Source organism: Neodiprion virginianus, chromosome 5 (assembly GCF_021901495.1).
Source record: "Neodiprion virginianus isolate iyNeoVirg1 chromosome 5, iyNeoVirg1.1, whole genome shotgun sequence".
Taxonomy (NCBI): Eukaryota; Metazoa; Arthropoda; class Insecta; order Hymenoptera; family Diprionidae; genus Neodiprion; species Neodiprion virginianus.
The window spans coordinates 20,861,216-20,878,550 of NC_060881.1; the positions used below are offsets into that span (position 1 = coordinate 20,861,216).

General features: G+C 36.0%; 3 protein-coding genes across 5 annotated transcripts; 2 read left to right on the plus strand and 1 right to left on the minus strand.

Moving 5' to 3' along the window:
• Window positions 1-8,268: 8,268 nt before the first annotated feature.
• Window positions 8,269-14,285, plus strand: LOC124306137 (reactive oxygen species modulator 1). Of its 3 annotated transcripts, none has more exons than XM_046766356.1 (3): window positions 8,269-8,438; window positions 13,463-13,623; window positions 14,015-14,285. In XM_046766356.1, exons 2-3 carry the CDS (start codon window positions 13,490-13,492, stop codon window positions 14,121-14,123), a joined length of 243 nt encoding a protein of 80 aa, XP_046622312.1. In that variant the 5' UTR covers window positions 8,269-8,438; window positions 13,463-13,489; the 3' UTR covers window positions 14,124-14,285. The 3 variants fall into 3 exon arrangements, with proteins under 3 accessions (XP_046622312.1, XP_046622309.1, XP_046622311.1); XM_046766353.1 differs by lacking the exon at window positions 8,269-8,438 and adding an exon at window positions 13,024-13,164; XM_046766355.1 differs by lacking the exon at window positions 8,269-8,438 and adding an exon at window positions 13,025-13,164 and having other exon boundaries at window positions 13,383-13,623.
• Window positions 9,695-12,210, plus strand: LOC124306134 (transcription termination factor 3, mitochondrial). Its single transcript, XM_046766350.1, has 2 exons — window positions 9,695-11,018; window positions 11,186-12,210. Exons 1-2 carry the CDS (start codon window positions 10,109-10,111, stop codon window positions 11,461-11,463), a joined length of 1,188 nt encoding a protein of 395 aa, XP_046622306.1. The 5' UTR covers window positions 9,695-10,108; the 3' UTR covers window positions 11,464-12,210.
• Window positions 12,399-17,301, minus strand: LOC124306135 (endoplasmic reticulum-Golgi intermediate compartment protein 3). The gene is made up of 8 exons (XM_046766351.1): window positions 17,083-17,301; window positions 16,559-16,717; window positions 16,264-16,380; window positions 15,999-16,039; window positions 15,638-15,708; window positions 14,984-15,207; window positions 14,628-14,756; window positions 12,399-12,793 (listed from the first exon to the last, which is right to left on the minus strand). Exons 1-8 carry the CDS (start codon window positions 17,168-17,170, stop codon window positions 12,456-12,458), a joined length of 1,167 nt encoding a protein of 388 aa, XP_046622307.1. The 5' UTR covers window positions 17,171-17,301; the 3' UTR covers window positions 12,399-12,455.
• Window positions 17,302-17,335: the final 34 nt, after the last annotated feature.

A 17,335-nucleotide genomic window follows, 5' to 3' on the forward strand; every position in this document is an offset into this window, starting at 1 on the left:
TCATTGTAATTATCACTGGTCTGCAAGAAAATCTTTTTTTTTCCTCCTTCTTTTTACATTGTGTAATTATAATAGATTAGATGCTCTTGAATAGAAATACAGTAACAAATAATATGAACCACGTATATTTTTCATGTCATTTTTTTTTAATATAACGCTATTTTTGCTTACACATTATAATCAAACACTAATGATAGCAACAATATTTATAAAAATTGTCATAAAGTTAAAATGTTTACGCATTAAAATCGAAAGAAAATCTATCTACTAGTATAATTCTAGTTATTTTGTCATTTTCTTTGTCTTCTTATCACACTAGACAACATTTTAACGTACTGTACGACATGAAGGCACAACGAGAACTGTGCAGACGCATGCATGGTGTGAATAAAACGGCGTTAGGCGATGTCTTTCTTTCTCTTTCATCACTTCGAACTGGTTTGCATCATGTACAAATACTACGAATACTATTTAAATAGATTAAAGTAGTGCAAATGCAAAAACAAAACACAACAAATTCTTAATTTTAAACAATAAAAAAATCATATCCTGTAATATACATATACGTGACAGCAGAAAATGGAAAGCAGATATAGATTCGGCACATTAAAATCTTCAAGTCGGAATTTTTTTTTTTTTTTGACGGAGCAATCCTTTGCAGACCTGTGTTACGAAATAGATCGATTTGTTATGATGGAGGATCCAGATGAATGACTATTATCTGATTCACAGAATACAAAGAGCTAAAAGTGATCAAATCCATTGAGCTAAAATAATTTATCAAACGAGAAATAAGAAAATGGTGATAAAATTCATTTACAAAAAATAATCTCACACATAAAATCATTTGTACCATTCGAAATTGTAAGTAATTTTTGGAAATTAATTTACAGAACACATCGTACGTATATTTTTATTTAAAGACATAAAAATAAAGTGTGCTAATATTATAACAAGATGAACAATTGAGAAATTCTTCACATAGAATATACAATAATAATATTTAGGTTTTGAAAAGTACAAACATTTACTTCCGATACACTAGCCGTTATCGATTATTCGTTTTCATATGAATCAACGATAACATAGAATTCAAACATTGAATAAAGTTTCAGTGTTGTTATCTGTACGACTCCAGTGCACCTTACGTTTATTTTTGGCAAAAACTCAGTGTATTTTTAACTTTTGACCCAGTTTTAGCTAAGTCTAGGGCTGTCTCGATTTGTACATTGTTGACATGACAGTCTGCTCCGTTTTTTTTACTAATATCTTATCAATATCCGTGTTAGTTTTTTACAATACTAGTTTACGACTTGTGATGGTTTCAGCATTAACGAAACCACTTACATCAGTTATCTCGGCTTGCATAATTTAGCAAGTAATCAACAATTTTCACGCAGCCTTTTAGAACAACAATATGAAACATTGGCTAGTGTGGTGGTTAAACTCATAAAATCAGTGATACTGTTGACAAATTTGAATTTGAGGGGCAACGGTGGTTATCACGATAGAAAGATTGTCGTGCGGCGGTTGTATGGATCGACCACCAGAGGGCAGGGCTCGCGCGAATACCGCTCGCGTACTCTGTCGCGTAAGTCCGAACTCCGAGGAAACGCAGTTAGATCCGGAGAATCGCTGAAGTCGGTTCGGCGAAAGTTTAAGTGTGTGCGTTGACCGAGGCATATAAAGATTGATAACCCTGGGTTATTTTGCGTAACAGTTTGCTGGGTTTGGGGGTATTAGCAGTTTCACGTTTTATCAACCAGGCAGCTGACGACGTCGGTAACAGAAATTCTTCATAACTAACAACTATCGCGTGCAAAACGTTGGTAACATACCGTCGTCATAGTGAAATTGAAAAGCTGAGAAAATCCCTTTGAAGAAATATCCGTAATTGGTCCGAGAATTCATACTTCGTCTGACGTCGCATATTGTTATGGCAATGTTCTACACATTTCGTCGCGTTGTGCGCAGCTTATGCGGTGTTTTCATTCGGCCGCTGAGACCATAGAGATGTATAAAATAGAGCGTAAGCAACGGTGTAAGCGTCCCGTGAACGGATTCGAATCGGTTCTCTGAAGGACAGGATAATAATTCTACCCCCACTCCATGTGAAGAGCGACAGAGAGGGCGGGGAGAATTATTATCCTCCGTTCTTCAGAGAACTGATTTTAAGTTTCTTCTGTGCGCCGTACAGCATCAGTCGTTTCCGAGCAATCTGAGTCAAATCGCGTGCTCTCAGTATCGGTTCAACATTCAGACCGCGTTGGTCAGGTGGTGTCACGTTGTTCGATCAGTTTATTTCCACCATACTCATCTGTGAATAATACACGAGGAGCAGCGTGTATCCTGAAGAAAAACCGAGTTATCGAAATAAAAACATCCTACGAACATTGAAGGTGAATTTCGTGTCCGAATTTTCATAGTTTTGTGGAACTTCAGATTTCAGTGACGTCTATATTTGTCTCTATGCGTGGAGTGTCAATTTTATTATTTTTTTGGCTGGTTTTCGGTAAATGCGCAATTGCATTGTTAGCAAGCTTATTCAGTCGGTTCAAACAGACAGCTACAGACCAAAAAGTGAGTGTAGTATCGAGTGCTAGCGTTATTACAGTGCTGATTTTATGGATTACAAGAGATTAGTGAAGATCTGAATTGTGAAAAAAGTGCGTCGCTTCACCAGTAACCCTGAGATGCTACAAGAACTACTATATGCGAAAGCGTGGAGCAGTCCAGAGTGGAGGTAACAATACTTGTTTTAATTATTGATTGATAATCTAAGGTGGTACATTTAAAGTCGAACTTTTGTTCTTGCATAACATGCAATGCATAAATATGAAACTAGACAACAGTAGTAATTAATTTGAAAACTGAAAGTCAATTTAAAAAATTAATTGAAGTGTTCTATTTTGTTTTTCACAGATTTAAGCAGAGACTTCCGAGTAACTTTTTCATTTTTCGGCAACGTTGGTGAGTTTGCATGTGTTAGGTTACGGGTATTTCCCTGGGATTCCTCTGTCACGTGGCGTGGCGGTAACAATTGTTACACAAATCTTCGATTTCTTAGCTGCATGGATAGGCTCATTCCTAATCGCAACGAGCTTGACTGTATGTCGAATCAGTTTTTTTTCTGAATTGAATTTAGCGTAGCTTACTTAAAATTTAAAAATTTGCACGTTGCTAAAATTGGAATGAGCATCGCGACAGGTATCCATCTCTTACTCGGCACTCGCGACATCGAATTGTGTTTCTTAACTAATGTAATAATCTACGTTTGAATTTACCGATGATGCCGTTTAAGTGGTGGGTTCACCTGAGGTTTTGAAAGTATTCAATTATTCACATTACTGTTAAATTGATAAAATTCCAAAGTCTGCCATAACGTAACGTGATCAACTTGCATCTTATATTATACATCATTTTCAATCTTTTAACATCCAACAAGTATTGATCAACTGCAGGCTTAGCTCGCTTAGAAAAATGCTAATTGGCATTCAGGATGTTTTTAATCAGTTTTACAAAAGGTTAATGTACCGATAGTCTGCCAGCATTTACTAAAATAATGAATGCAATATTAGGGTTGGCGGGATACAACCGCGATACTGTATTCTGAGAAAGCAGACTACGATACATAAACATTTTGTTCCCAACAGGTAACCAACGAAAATGTAAGTCAGTGACCACGGCGCAAATGATGAAGTATGATGTGCATTGGAAAATATGGAGAATCGTTTAGATCGAATATAGGTAATCGGGTAGGTAGGTGGACGTTTTGGGATCCGTCGCGGGATTTATGCATGAGTGTGTGAATCTCTCTTTTCCGTTGGGTGGCTTCGTTGGGAAACAGGCGAGGGTAGGAAGGTCGCGATGTACCGTGATGTTACTAACTTTTGTAATCCACAGCGTCAAACGATCACAGAAATTGTTTCCCAAAAAATTCCGTATTCGAGTCTCTCAACCATTTGTAAGCATTCGAATATTAACGAGATTGAATTTTCCATTTCTTGTGACTCTGCAACCATTTTTCAATCATTATGCAATTCAATTATTTAGTCATTAACGATCGTTATTCCATTCGATTGATCTCTGTGATCGTCTGAATGGGCAACACGCATCTCTGGATCATCTATCGCGTTCCGTGGTACGCTAGATGGGAAGAGATGCTGAGCTCGAAGACTTCGCGTCGAAGAGGACCACCGACCGTCACGCCACACAATAATGCATGCCCTCCAACCTCCCTCCCTATATCGATTTGTATTCTGAGAACAACAATCCGCATAGCAATGTATCTAATTTAAAAAGATGCAGATGTGGATTGAGTTTCTAAAGAATTTTTGGAACAAGCCAAGGATGATAAAAGTTTTTTGACAGTGTAATCTGCCGCGCCTTATTGCGCGTAGATTAATCACAAGAATTGGACGCAGCCTTTTGCGCGTAAATTAATAACTGGAATCGGACACATTTTCTTATGCGTTGATTTTGCAAACAGTGTATAACAAGTCCCAGACAATACACATTTTTTGACAGTTTATCTGTCGCGCCTTATTGCGCATAATCACGAGAAGTGGACGCAGCCTTTTGCGCGTAAATTAATAACGGGAATCGGACACGATTTTTTACGCGTCGATTTTGCACACAGTACATAAAAGAGTTACGCACTCTCGATGTGCTGATCTGGTAGCTCTTCTGTCAATTTTTTTTTATGAATAATGTTTTCAAGTTCCATGCCGCCCTTTGCGCGTGGACTTGATACTTTTCATCGTCAGTTATGAGAGAAAGCGTGGCATTTGAAAGCCGGCGCGCAACGCGCTGGTACAAAAATCTCGGTAGTGTACAGTGATAGTGGAGAATCTTGGCGTAAGTATTTATGAAATATATCTAACATGTACAGAAACACTCGTTTAATTGAACGTATTATTTTCTGTTTCAGGGCAACGAAACCAATTTTTTTAAAAATGCACTGGGAACTATAGAATGTTCAGTTGAAAAAGATATTCACTTGAATAACTCAAAACACAAAGAGATGTCGATTCAAAAAATTAATAATGCTTTTTGTTCATTAATACAATTAATAATCAAAGCAACGGCTATTACAGCGAATATCGTGTTGAACTCGATCCTTTTTTTGTCAGTGTATGGACTTATGTGAATGTGCTAATCATACGTTCGTCTGTTTCAGGTAACAAAACTTTTGCTTATTTCAGATAATCATTCCTTTGTCCGATCCAGCTAATCGAACCTTTATCTGTTTCAGCTAATAAAACCTTTGTCTGTTTCAGCTGACCAAACCTTTTATCTGTTTCTGCTAATCAAACCTTTTGTCTGTTTCAGCCAGTCAAACCTTTTGTCTGTTTCAGCCTATCAAACATTTTGTCTGTTTCAGCCAATCAAACCTTTTGTCTGTTTCAGTTAATCAAACTTTTTGTCTCTTTCAACTAGTCAAACGTTTTGTTTATTTCAGCTAATCAAACCTTTGTCTGTTTCAGCCAATCAAACTTTTTGTCTGTTTCATCTAATCAAACCTTTTGTCTGTTTCAGCCAATCAAACCTTTTGTCTGTTTCAGTTAATCAAACTTTTTGTCTCTTTCAACTAGTCAAACGTTTTGTTTGTTTCAGTTAATCAAACCTTTGTCTGTTTCAGCCAATCAAACTTTTTGTCTGTTTCAGCCAATCAAACTTTTTGTCTGTTTCATCTAATCAAACCTTTTGTCTGTTTCAGCTAATCAAACTTTCTATCTCTTTCAGCTAGTCAAACGTTTTGTCTGTTTCAGATAATCAAATATTCTGTCTGTTTCAACTAATTAATTTGTCTCTTTTATGTTAATTATATATTTTTTACTTATCTAAACTAAGTTTATTTTGTCTGTATCGACAAATGTCACTAATTATATTTTTCTCTGTTCCAGATAACTGAGTTTTATTGACTATGCTGAAAAATTAACGTCTAACTTTTTAGGCTTCGGTCTGATTGAGGTTTGGTTCAGTCTGGTTTAGGGTCAGTAATCTTGTTTTCACCGATACATAGATTTAGCGATGTAGTTCAGCGTCATCATGATAACAAAGTGTGGTAAAATTTATTCACCTGTAGCTTTTTTTTAATGGTCTAACAGTCTTTTATTGCAATCGTTTTAGTGTCAGAGTTTTTTTTTCGAATCACTCATGGGTCATGTTCGGTTTGTATTTCACTGTAGAATTATAGAACTTGTCGTATTTTAGGGCTTGTGCTTATTCTATTCAGATTTGTTTCCATTTCTTCAAAGATTCGTGTTTCCGATCTTGGTCTAGTTTATTGTTTTACGTATTTACCAAGTTCTCCATTTTAGTGATTAACTCGTACCTTATAAGAAAAAAAACCGTGCGCGAACATCCAAACTCAATCACTGTTCACCTATAAGATAAAAACAATTATGCTTCATTCACAATTAAAACAACCGTCTTTCATCCATAATTAGAACAGTCATCTTTCATCGATAATAAATAATCGACGGGTTATATGAACTGAAATTTTTTTAACAAACTGACGATATATGCGAATATAAATTGATTGGGTAAAACAATTTACCATAATTAACATGTGACAAAAAGTCATCTGTAACTTTTTTCGAAGAACGTAAGATCGATCTTGCTATTATTCTCCGTGGAGTAGGCCTACTGGGGATACCACGTAAAAAAAACGCGCTAGATGCTCTACCGCTTGCGGTGGTGTGGAAACGAGCATAAGTGAACTGATTTTCACTAGACAAATACTAACATATTGTAGTTTTTCAAATGACAATCTTATTCTTGCGTAAATTTTTTTTTTTTAATCGTTTATTTTGAGTCGCACGTCTCTTTTGAGTACTAGCGACTTTGTTCTGAATACATCTTACATTACATATTTGTTATTTCTTTCTGTTGGCTTGCATCCTCTAACACTGACATGGTAAATTTAATATAATTCATAGGTATGCTATATATTTGTTCTACATTTCGTTATATAAGTTTAATTCCTCAAGGTATTTAATGATGTTTTCACAGACTTTAGGTGATTGTAGCATTTCTTTGACGGTGTACCTCAAATTCATCTCCATTCTTATGCTATTTCTTGCCTGACAATCTTTGAGCACATGCATCACTGTGTTGGTTACCTCACAATGTTGGCAGCGTGGGGGGCCTTCTCTGGCGAAAAGGTACTAGTGCGTCAATTTTGTGTGACCCAATCTTAACCCTTGAATCACTACTTGGTCTCTCCTTTTTTTAAACGAAAACGCTGGGTTATACTTGTAAGCATCTGATCTTATTTCTAGGCTCCATTGATTTGCTACACGTTTCCATTGTTGATCCCAGCTTGTTAATATTTTATCTTTCCAGACTTTTTGAATGGCTGTAAAGTTTATTGGATTTTCTATGTTTTTGTTGTTCCGCTGGTCTATAGCACCATTTCGTCCAGTAACCACCTCTTTATATCTTTTCGCACATTTGGTCGGAATTTGGCAAAATACAATTTCGTACCGTGACTGAATCATCTGTTCAGTATTCTCTATTAGTCTCAACATAAAATCGTTTTGCTTATATTTTACCACGATTTTTGCATGTATGTCTGCTATGTTGTCGGCTAAAATAACGAATTTTCTTTTGTCGCTTTTTTCCATCCATTTCAGGGCTTCTAATATAGATAATGCTTCAGCCTCATTTTTGTTGTGCAAGTTTGACATTTTTGTGATTCTAGGTAATCCATTAGGCGTCATCATGCCGCTATATAAGTAATTTTCGGGGTCTTTGTCACTGAACACAAATATGATTTCGTGAGTTGGATATTTTGCTTTAAGGGTGGATGCTAGAGTCTATCAGCCCCTTACTCTATTAAAAATTTTAAATTTTTTTTCGATTTTTCATGTACTGCACGAATGCGGTATACTAAAACTTTGATTATTAGTGCTGCCAAGAATTGCTTCCAGATCTGCAATATCGAAGCATTGAAATTTCATTGCATTCACTGGAATCAGTATTTTTAATAGTCGTGAATAATCCTTTGATCGGTTTTACGATCGCCGCTAATATGTGGAAACTGTGTTTCGTATAAAGATCTATGGTGGCGGTAGTAAAAATGCTATCCACTGTGGCCATCCATACCCACCATTTTGTTAGGTAAAAATCTAGGGGGATTTTATTTTCAATTTAGGGGGATTTAGGGAGAAATGTTGGCAGAGTTGGGGAGAAGCTGCTTGAGTCAGTTGGCAACACTGCAGTTAGCTGCCAGGAGCGTCGGGACTCAGTTTGAGCGGGAAAGGTGGTGACGGATGGTCGTTTAGCAATTCAACGAGTTTAGTGTGTGTAAACATAACTTGAAGTGCAGTTTCAATTCGTGAGACGTCAGTCGGGGAAATAATCGCACCTTATAACGACACCGAGTGTGCAGAGTAACATCATCGCAGGCAGTTCTTCCATTAAATCATCATGTGAGTAAATTTTCAGTATCAAAAGCCTGCTAATCTGTTTTTCTTAAAGTGCGATTTTTTTCTCACTCGCTGCACATAGCGATTGCGATTCGAAGAATTGTCAAACCCGTAACAACTAGGCCGTTGGACTTGTTTGTTTATCATTGATGTATCTGAATTACGCACTGATATTCGTCACACTGTCGTCGCTCGTATTTACTCAGATTTTTCTCCCATTTTTCCCAATTTTTCGCTAAATAATAAACTACGAGGATAGAAAAGCCGGTGTCACATGCTTGAAGATAATGATCTTCGGCTTTGTCTTGATTTGGAGAATAAATCAGCCAGCGAACGAATATTATTCTGTGCAATTCTCACAATCAAATATATACTCTGCCCGTCGGATACGTTGAGGTGTTGGTTTATTTATTTTTTTTTTTTTTCCAATCCTTCAGTTCATATGTATAACAATCTGTCAATCGGCTTGAAATATTTATATGAGTATCTCCCGCATTTCGTACAAGAATTTTCGCTATTTTCGAATTCATGTCGATCGTTCTACAGAGATTTTGGTAACAACCTGTTAGAAAACGGTTAAAAACAGTTGAAACTTGCGTAAATATTCGAATCGTCTTTTATTGTTTTGCGTATAACCGTTTTGTCATGGTCCGTCGGAACCTTTAACTTTTTTCAAGGTAAAATCTGAAACAAACGCCGTGTTTTATTAATTGAGAAGGAACAAACGAAAAGCGAATTAAGACGAAGATCGTTCGGCAATCGAGCTAACGCAATCGAAAATTTCTTTACAAGCACGCCGAGGCGTTAAGTAAACGTACACAAAACAGTGACGAATAAATGTAAATATATCGTTTCAATACGAGTATCCCTGTTTAAAATGCACACGTATTGTAACTCCGATGCGTAGAGAAAAAAAAATACACACACACCTTTAACAGACGTAGAGAAGTATACAAAATTCGTTTGTTTTCTTCTACGGAGTGCACAGTTGAAAAAAAATTCCTATGCGCAGTGAGGGACTTTCTTTGATATATGCCGTAATTTCAACTGTTTGTATTTACTTCTCACTGTTACATTATTTCCTATTATTGCTAAACACAATTTTCTCACCGAATAATTCTTTTCCTAGAAAGCTTCGTCTTTCTGTTTCATTTACATACTTCTACGAATTGAATTGTGATTGAAAGTTGGTGAAGTGTATACAAAGAAAAAAAAAAAAATTCAACAGCCGAAGAGGTATTTTTTTTTGTCCATCTTCGCGGAAACTGTGGGAATAATATTTCTTCTACAAGTTATAATTTCGCATAGAATTCAGAGTTGCACACCGAGTCGCTTGCCTACTCTGCTTCAATGAATTCACGAAGTAAATAGGATCGTAAAATAGAACGTGCTTAACTCCAAGCAGACGACAGTTGGCAGAAGCTACTGGCAGTTGGATGTTGTAGACAAGTTCTCGCGTTTTCATGTGTTTTCCACGCTTAATTGGTTCATTTCAAATTTTTTTTTTTGACGTTATTCCACTACGTTTATTGTCATACCAAATGAGAAGGATGATAAAAAACGTTTAATATCGCCCAAAAAGAAGCAAATACTTTACTGAAATAATTCGGCATAGAACATAACCTCGAAACAAAGTCAATCAGCAAGCAAACAGGCTTAGAAAACAATACACAATGTTTTCGTGCCACTCAATAGCTGTGTTACGTCGATGTGGTCGACACCTTACCCTCAATATGAAAAATCTAGAAGTATCTCTGACCATTCCGACAATCAGCCAATGCTCAAAATTTGCCACCGACATCGTCGACCAGAAAAAAGTAATTGATTATAGTTCGGTCAATCAATTGCAAGCCAGTGAAGCAAAGAGCACAGATTCTGTTCCAAAAGTAGATCACAGAACAGTGGCAAACTATGAGTACGACGATGAAATTCTTGATGTTGATCTCCTGATGGAGAAGCTTAAAAGAGATCGTCCAGGTCCCCTTGACCCCTGCGATTCTGACCTTTCGCACCTCGGTCCATATTTGCCAGCAACTTTCAACTTCGCAGCGTACGCAAACAAGTCGCCAATGATACAGAAGCTTGCGGAGCTTGGGGTGAACTTTGCCAAGATAGAGAAACGTAACGGTTTAATGAAGTTTCTGCTGCCTCTGGACTTTGAGAAGGACATGAAATACCACATAAGATTTTTAAACGACTGCGGAGTCCCGGCAGATTACCTTGGCGAATTTCTCACCAAGAATCCATTAATATTCAAAGAGCATCTGGATGATCTTTACACAAGGATACGATACCTCAGTGCTCACAATTTCACACCAGATATGATCACTCGAATTGTTATGAAAAATCCCTACTGGGTAATGTTTAGCACTAAGAGAATCGATGCCAGACTTGGACACTTCCAAAAAACGTTCAAGCTCAGTGGCAAAGAGATCAGGAAACTCGCCACGAGGCTACCCAAACTCATTACCTACAACATGAACCACGTTAATGGTAATACTTTTGCTGTTAAGGAGGAAATGGGGTTTGAAGATTATCAGACCAAGATTCTTCTACTTAATCATCCAAGCATTTGGACAAAAAGTAAGTCTCACGTTGATTTTTTCATGACAGTATTCTATTCACATGTACAAAGATTTTTTCTCAATATTCCCGGAATTATGTCAGCATATTTTAATCTCTCGAACACAGATGAAAGTTTTGAGTAATAACAAAATCAATAATAATTTCAACATTAATGATATTTTCAGACCGTTCATTTGTCGTCGAAGTTTTTGACTATGTGCACAACATAATGAAATTATCGCACGATGCCATAACACAGCAGCCACTAATATTGACGTGTAGATTGCACAGAATCAAACAGAGGCATATGTTTTTGAAAAAATTGGACCGGGCTCAGTACGATCCTGAAAAACCGTTGTACGTTCCTCTTCGATCCATAGTACTTGATTCGGATTCAGATTTTTGTATGGAGTTTGCCAAGATGCCGGTAGAAACTTTCAATAGGTTTTTGAAATCTTTGTAATTGTAAAAAATGGTAAATGAAAATGATGGAAATATATCTTTGAAATTTGATGAATTATATATGTTTATAATAATTCAATAAAGCTTTAATAACGATAAGTGAAAAAAACAGTGACAGTACAACCTTGTTACTGTAAATATTTATTCATTTATATTAATCATGTACTATAGGTATACATATAGTATACCCTCATAATTATTACCTACATTATATAAACTGTGGGTTTTCTTATTCTATTTTCACCATCGGGTGTAATACATAAATAAGAAATCGTAAAAATTCATTATTATCATCTTTTTTTTCTGTATTCTCCTTCAATTGAATCACAATTAAGGCTACGTAATAATAAATTTCATTGCAAAGAATTCATAGCGACATGCGGTTTGTTTTTATACTAATTTGGTTTGCTTCTTTTTGTGCATTTTTAAAGTTTTTTTGTATTATTTTTCGCAATTGCTTTTTAAACTGTCATCCGCGAATAAGATGTTCGTTTAATTAATTATCAATAAATATCGATAATAATAATGTAAATTTATACTATTATTATTATTATGAAATACTCGTTGGCATTATTTTTCCCCCTCTATTTTCAAACTCACAAGTAACGGTTTAAATAAAATTTCTATGCGTTTATCACTTGACGTTCTCTATCCCGAAATTATTATTATCATATTTATAATCATTTTCAAGTTCCTCTTCAGTACATTTAGAATATATATATATATATTATTCTGCATTTAATACCAAGCGAAAGGAAAAACATGAAAGTGCGAGAGAACAATCTGGAGGAACTCAAGTTTACGTCAAGTTCCCACGCCTCAACGATAATTTAGTATTTCCTTTAATAATATGTTCAATTTTTTTACACCATTTTTCCTGCCATACATACATACACATTTTTCTTTATTAACTGTTGTTGTATTTTTTTCTCGATCTCGTTATCTTACTCGACGAATTGCATTATCATTACATCAATAACTATGTAGAAAGTTCTAGCTAAATTTTCCTATTTCAATTTTTTTCTGTATCGCTTTTACGGAATGATAAAGAATCGAGTCTATCAAACCAGCGACAGTAAAAACACCGCCAACTATAGCGCATAAATTTGTTGCAAAATGTCCGAAGGGTTTTTTCTTCTCGGTGTATTTAACCATAAGTGGACTTAATTCATAGCTAAAAAATATACCCGGCATACCGGATTCACCCGTGAACAGGGACACTTGACGTGAATGTCGGGTAACAGAAAATTGATTCGTCAACAACGTCGAACCGTCCGATCTCACGTACGTCGTTGGAACAATCTTTATGTAGTGCTGGAACATCATCGCACCTAGAACATACAAAAAAATTCGATGATTTCTCATTATTTTATTTGTGAATGTTTTCTTTTAGCCCATGATGAGCTATATTGAGGTTTCGTATTACTGCAAATTGCGTTTAAAGCGCACTTTTGGTATTCTTGCGTTTAAATTTACCGCTACACATGATACACGACGTTGTACCGCTATTGCGCATGCGCTTGCTGCGCGCGCAACGAACGACGACGTTACATGAATAATCAAGGCCACATACAGTCGACGGGATATATCAAAATGGCAGTGTACTGAATTTTGTACCAGGGACGTTGAAACCCGAGAAAGAAATTATTATCAGGAGTTATACTCTAACAACGAGTCGGAAAATAGTCTAGAGTTGATAATAGTGAGTATGAACGTGATGATATTCATTAGTATATGAATAAACGTATCGAATCGTAATAATAAAAGTGGCGATAGAAACGAGGATACATTTCACGTAGGAAAACGTAACCTATAACCCACAGATATTGCCGAAAAAACAACTCCGTAAAATCCAGCATAGTTACTCAATTCTGTAAATTGATCGTGATAAACCATTTCTTTTTTTTTTTTTTTTTGCAGATTTCATATACGTCTTTTTAGATCCTGAAGTCAGTCGATTAATTGAACTACATTTTATTTTCTCTTCACCTTCGTTTTAGCGAGAAGAAAAAATAAAATAAGTCAACATGCCTGTTATACCGGGAGGAGCGTATCAACAAGGGGGTCCCTCATGTTGGGATAGAATGAAAATGGGATTTGGGATTGGATTTTGCGTCGGCATGGCGTCTGGCGCACTTTTCGGTGGTTTTTCAGCTCTTAGGTATACGTAAAAATTGAGAAACATTTTATCCCGAAATAATTATACAAACTGATTTTTCTTGTACTTCTCAAATCTGTGAAAGAAGAAATTAATTCCTTGTACTACATTATACTTAAACGATCGATTATTACGTAATCTCTGAGCTATCATTTTACTTAAAAAGAGTATCATATGAAAAACAGAAACATTGATTTGCCGAAGGTATTAAAATAAAAAATTGTTTTCTAATCCGTGTTTTGTCTGTTTGAGAAATAATAAGGTTGATGACACATTTAAAGAAAATCGTAATGTACAAAGGATTGATTTGAAATCCAAAGAAACTGAAAGTTGATGTACAATAACAGAAATGCTGATCATTCGCAATGAAATAATGTTAGTTTAATTTGAACAGGTATGGAATGAGGGGTAGAGAGCTGATTAACAACGTTGGTAAAGTGATGATCCAGGGTGGCGGAACGTTTGGTACATTCATGGCAATTGGAACGGGAATAAGATGCTAGTAAAACAAAAGCAAAAGACTAACAACGAACACGAGCATAAAGTAAATGTTAAAAAAAAATTGTTAATTACTTAATTAATCTAGAAAAGAGAAAAAGGTACAGTTAATAATATAATCTTCCTCTGATTTGTAACCTTATTAAAAGGAAACAAAAGAAAATAGACCGGGAGGAATTATTTTTAACCGAGAAAAAGAAACCTAATTGTACTGCCAAACTACCACAAGTTTTCATTGTATAGAGCGTTTTTTTTTTTTTTTGCTCAATGGAGTGATAAATGCATCAATAAATACAACGCGAATGGGAAAAGAGATTCTAAAATGAATAAACCGTATGAAAAGTAGCGGTTAAATGCCGAATACGAAAATTGTCGGCTATTTATTACTAGTTGTAGGAATGATTTATGGATACTTCTCTTTTTTTTTTCTCTCATTTTTTTTTTTTATGTCGTACAGAAAAAATGTGTATGTGTTCAAATGCTTATAAAAAAATAACGATTCGACGTACCTTCCGTGGCGACAATCGTTGTGTCGTCCATTGGATTCGTTTTTCCCGGAATGTTGAGCCCGAAACTTAGGTGACGTATTTTGTGAGTCATGTTGAATTGCGTTGAAGCGTAAGGCTGAACGTCGTGAACTGGGCAAAATAATAAAAGGCTAATGAATTGAATGAGATTGAAAATTTCAAAGTTACTGAAAAGAAGAAAAAACGTTATTCCTGTTTATAGGTATCATAAATAAATAATCGAATGATCGCATAAAGATTGAGATGAATATCTGATTACAAACTCCGTTTTATGCATAAAAAAAGGTAAAAAAAAAAAAGAAACACCTAGAAAAAGGCAAACGAGTTTTGTTTTTTACCGTGCACGTGATTGACGGAAAAACTTTCGCCTGGTGCGATGTGAAAACTGCCGCCGACACGATTCACCTCTATGTATCCGTATATTTGACAACCTTCCGCAAAGGCGTGCTTCATTTTCTCAACGGACTTGTCATTTTTGCATTGACTTATGGTTGACGGGTCCGGAAACGCCCATTTCCGCATTCTATAAGCTTCTCTCACTTCTTCGCAAGTGTTGCAGCACCTGAAATTTATAATTTAAGAATTATTCAACACAGGTATGAATATACGGACACAAAATACTGTTCAAAATTGTGGATATGAAAGAGGGAGTGTGGTTCTATGGAATTAATATTAAAGTAGTTTATTAACGTATAATGACTATTTGCATAAAGGACTGTGCGACATGTCCTATTAACAAGGAGTCCAGGAGAAGAGAGAGCTAGATTGAATCTTGGCGCGTACGGTCCCGCGCGAGCTCGTCTCGCTACGCAAAACTATCGCTGGCCAATAGATGGTTTCATACTGGCCATTAATCAAGAATATAAATTTGTCTATATATTACAACAAAAATTATGGCCTTGGTTATGCCGAGTCATCAGAGTTTCTGTTGAAACTTATGGAGAATTCAATTACACGAAAACAGTGAAATCAATCGAATTGTTGAAACTTACTTTATTCCGAGCGCTTCACTTGCAGCTCCGTAACAATCTCCGCAAGCCTCGACGGTACTATTTTTCGCTGACTGGACACAGAAATAAAAATATATTCTGCGGTAATGGGACAGTAAATGGGATGGAAAATTTTGAAAAAATTTGTCTGGAATATTCAATTTCGCGTCTCTCTCATAGTTGAAACATAAAATGTTCAAGAGTCTAAAATTAAATTGATTATCAGTGGTCATTTAGAATCAGGGAAGAGAGATTTGTTTACTTTTTGATGCTCACTGTCCAGTTATTTGAGAATCACAATTTTCAAAAGATCCAAGATTTTTTAAAAGAAAACGCAAAATATTGAGATATTCTGAATACTGACCACTTCAGTAGATTTTTCCGGTGACTTCGTGTTTGCGATGTCTGAAAAAAGGAGAAACAAAATTCGCTTGAAGCTTTCCAAATTATTGATATGTGCAACGTCTATTTTGAACGAAACGTTGTATATTGGAAATTTTGCTCAAGTTGCCGAAATTTTCAATCCTTTAAATGTCATTGAATTTCTCCGGGTGTTTATGTCGCTGAATTTTGCGAAACAAGCAATATTCGAGGAAATATTGTTCATCTACTTTCCTAATTCTTCATACCAGTTTTTTGCGGCTCCTCAATGGGTTTTCCGTCAAGGTCGAGTCGCCGTTTGAATACATTATGATCTATCTGGAGATGCTGCTCTCCCGTCGTGTCCATTGCGTCCAGGGAAAGTACTACGAAATATTGAAAAATCCATGTAATAAAATTGAATACAGAGTTCGAAAGATTGCGAATTGTTTTACGTGATTTCAAGCGTATTTTAACGATTCCCTGAGACTTCCTGAAAATTTTCGTCGAGAACCAATCGTGATTGTTGTTATTCCACTTTCTAATTTGTTTTATTCTACTTACGGTCGCAGGATATTGCTGGCACAATCAAGTCCAAATTAATCCTCAATCTCGAACCCCTCGAAGTATCGACGAACAGTTCCTCGCTCAAACTTGGCGTGAAATAGTCGTTCAATTCGGACATAAAAAGGCCGAAAATTATAGTCGTGCTGATAATGGTAACTGGAATTACATCGGAAGTAAAAGAATATTAAATTTGCCGTTATCATCACAGAGCAGAGCCGAACAAACTGGAATATTAAGTCTATGATGAATTAGAGGAAACATTAATCTAGCAGACGATTATCTCGCGACAGGGAAATTTTGACAGCAGCTTTGTATTTTGTCAAGAGAGAAAACTGTCAATACTGAATGCAGGAGGATGCAGAGAATATTGCGAGAAACCGGAAATATGTGTTTCTAAATATTATCAATCTTCCACGCATCCATGAAAGATATTAAACGCGAGTATTTATTTATTTACTTGTTGAGTCGATTCAACGATTACATGATTTTTATATGTTTTTATAATCGTATAAAATGCGTACCAATCGCTCCGCCGAATGTTTTTACTCTGAAATCTTCGATGGTTTTTGGATAGGCGTCAAACTGACGCAGCTTTTCGGATATCTTCATTTTGTTGAGGTTATATTACAGATGTCTGCGGCATAGACCAGCACACGCCACACGCACTACCGTGCCACGATCGCGGTCCTTCCCACTTTCCAGTTGTATCCACAACAGAGCGCACGCATACATAGAGTCGAATCCCCGCGTGGACAATATACAGAGTCTCGAATG

Coding starts and splice junctions, on each gene's coding strand:
- LOC124306134 (XM_046766350.1), top strand. CDS start 10,109: ATGTTTTCGTGCCACTCAATAGCTGTGTTACGTCGATGTGGTCGACAC. Junction 11,019..11,185: donor TCCAAGCATTTGGACAAAAA/GTAAGTCTCACG, acceptor TGATATTTTCAG/ACCGTTCATTTGTCGTCGAA.
- LOC124306137 (XM_046766356.1), top strand. CDS start 13,490: ATGCCTGTTATACCGGGAGGAGCGTATCAACAAGGGGGTCCCTCATGT. Junction 13,624..14,014: donor GGTGGTTTTTCAGCTCTTAG/GTATACGTAAAA, acceptor TAATTTGAACAG/GTATGGAATGAGGGGTAGAG.
- LOC124306135 (XM_046766351.1), bottom strand. CDS start 17,170: ATGAAGATATCCGAAAAGCTGCGTCAGTTTGACGCCTATCCAAAAACC. Junction 15,709..15,998: donor CGGAAAAATCTACTGAAGTG/GTCAGTATTCAG, acceptor TTCTGTGTCCAG/TCAGCGAAAAATAGTACCGT. Junction 15,208..15,637: donor AGTGAAGCGCTCGGAATAAA/GTAAGTTTCAAC, acceptor TATAAATTTCAG/GTGCTGCAACACTTGCGAAG.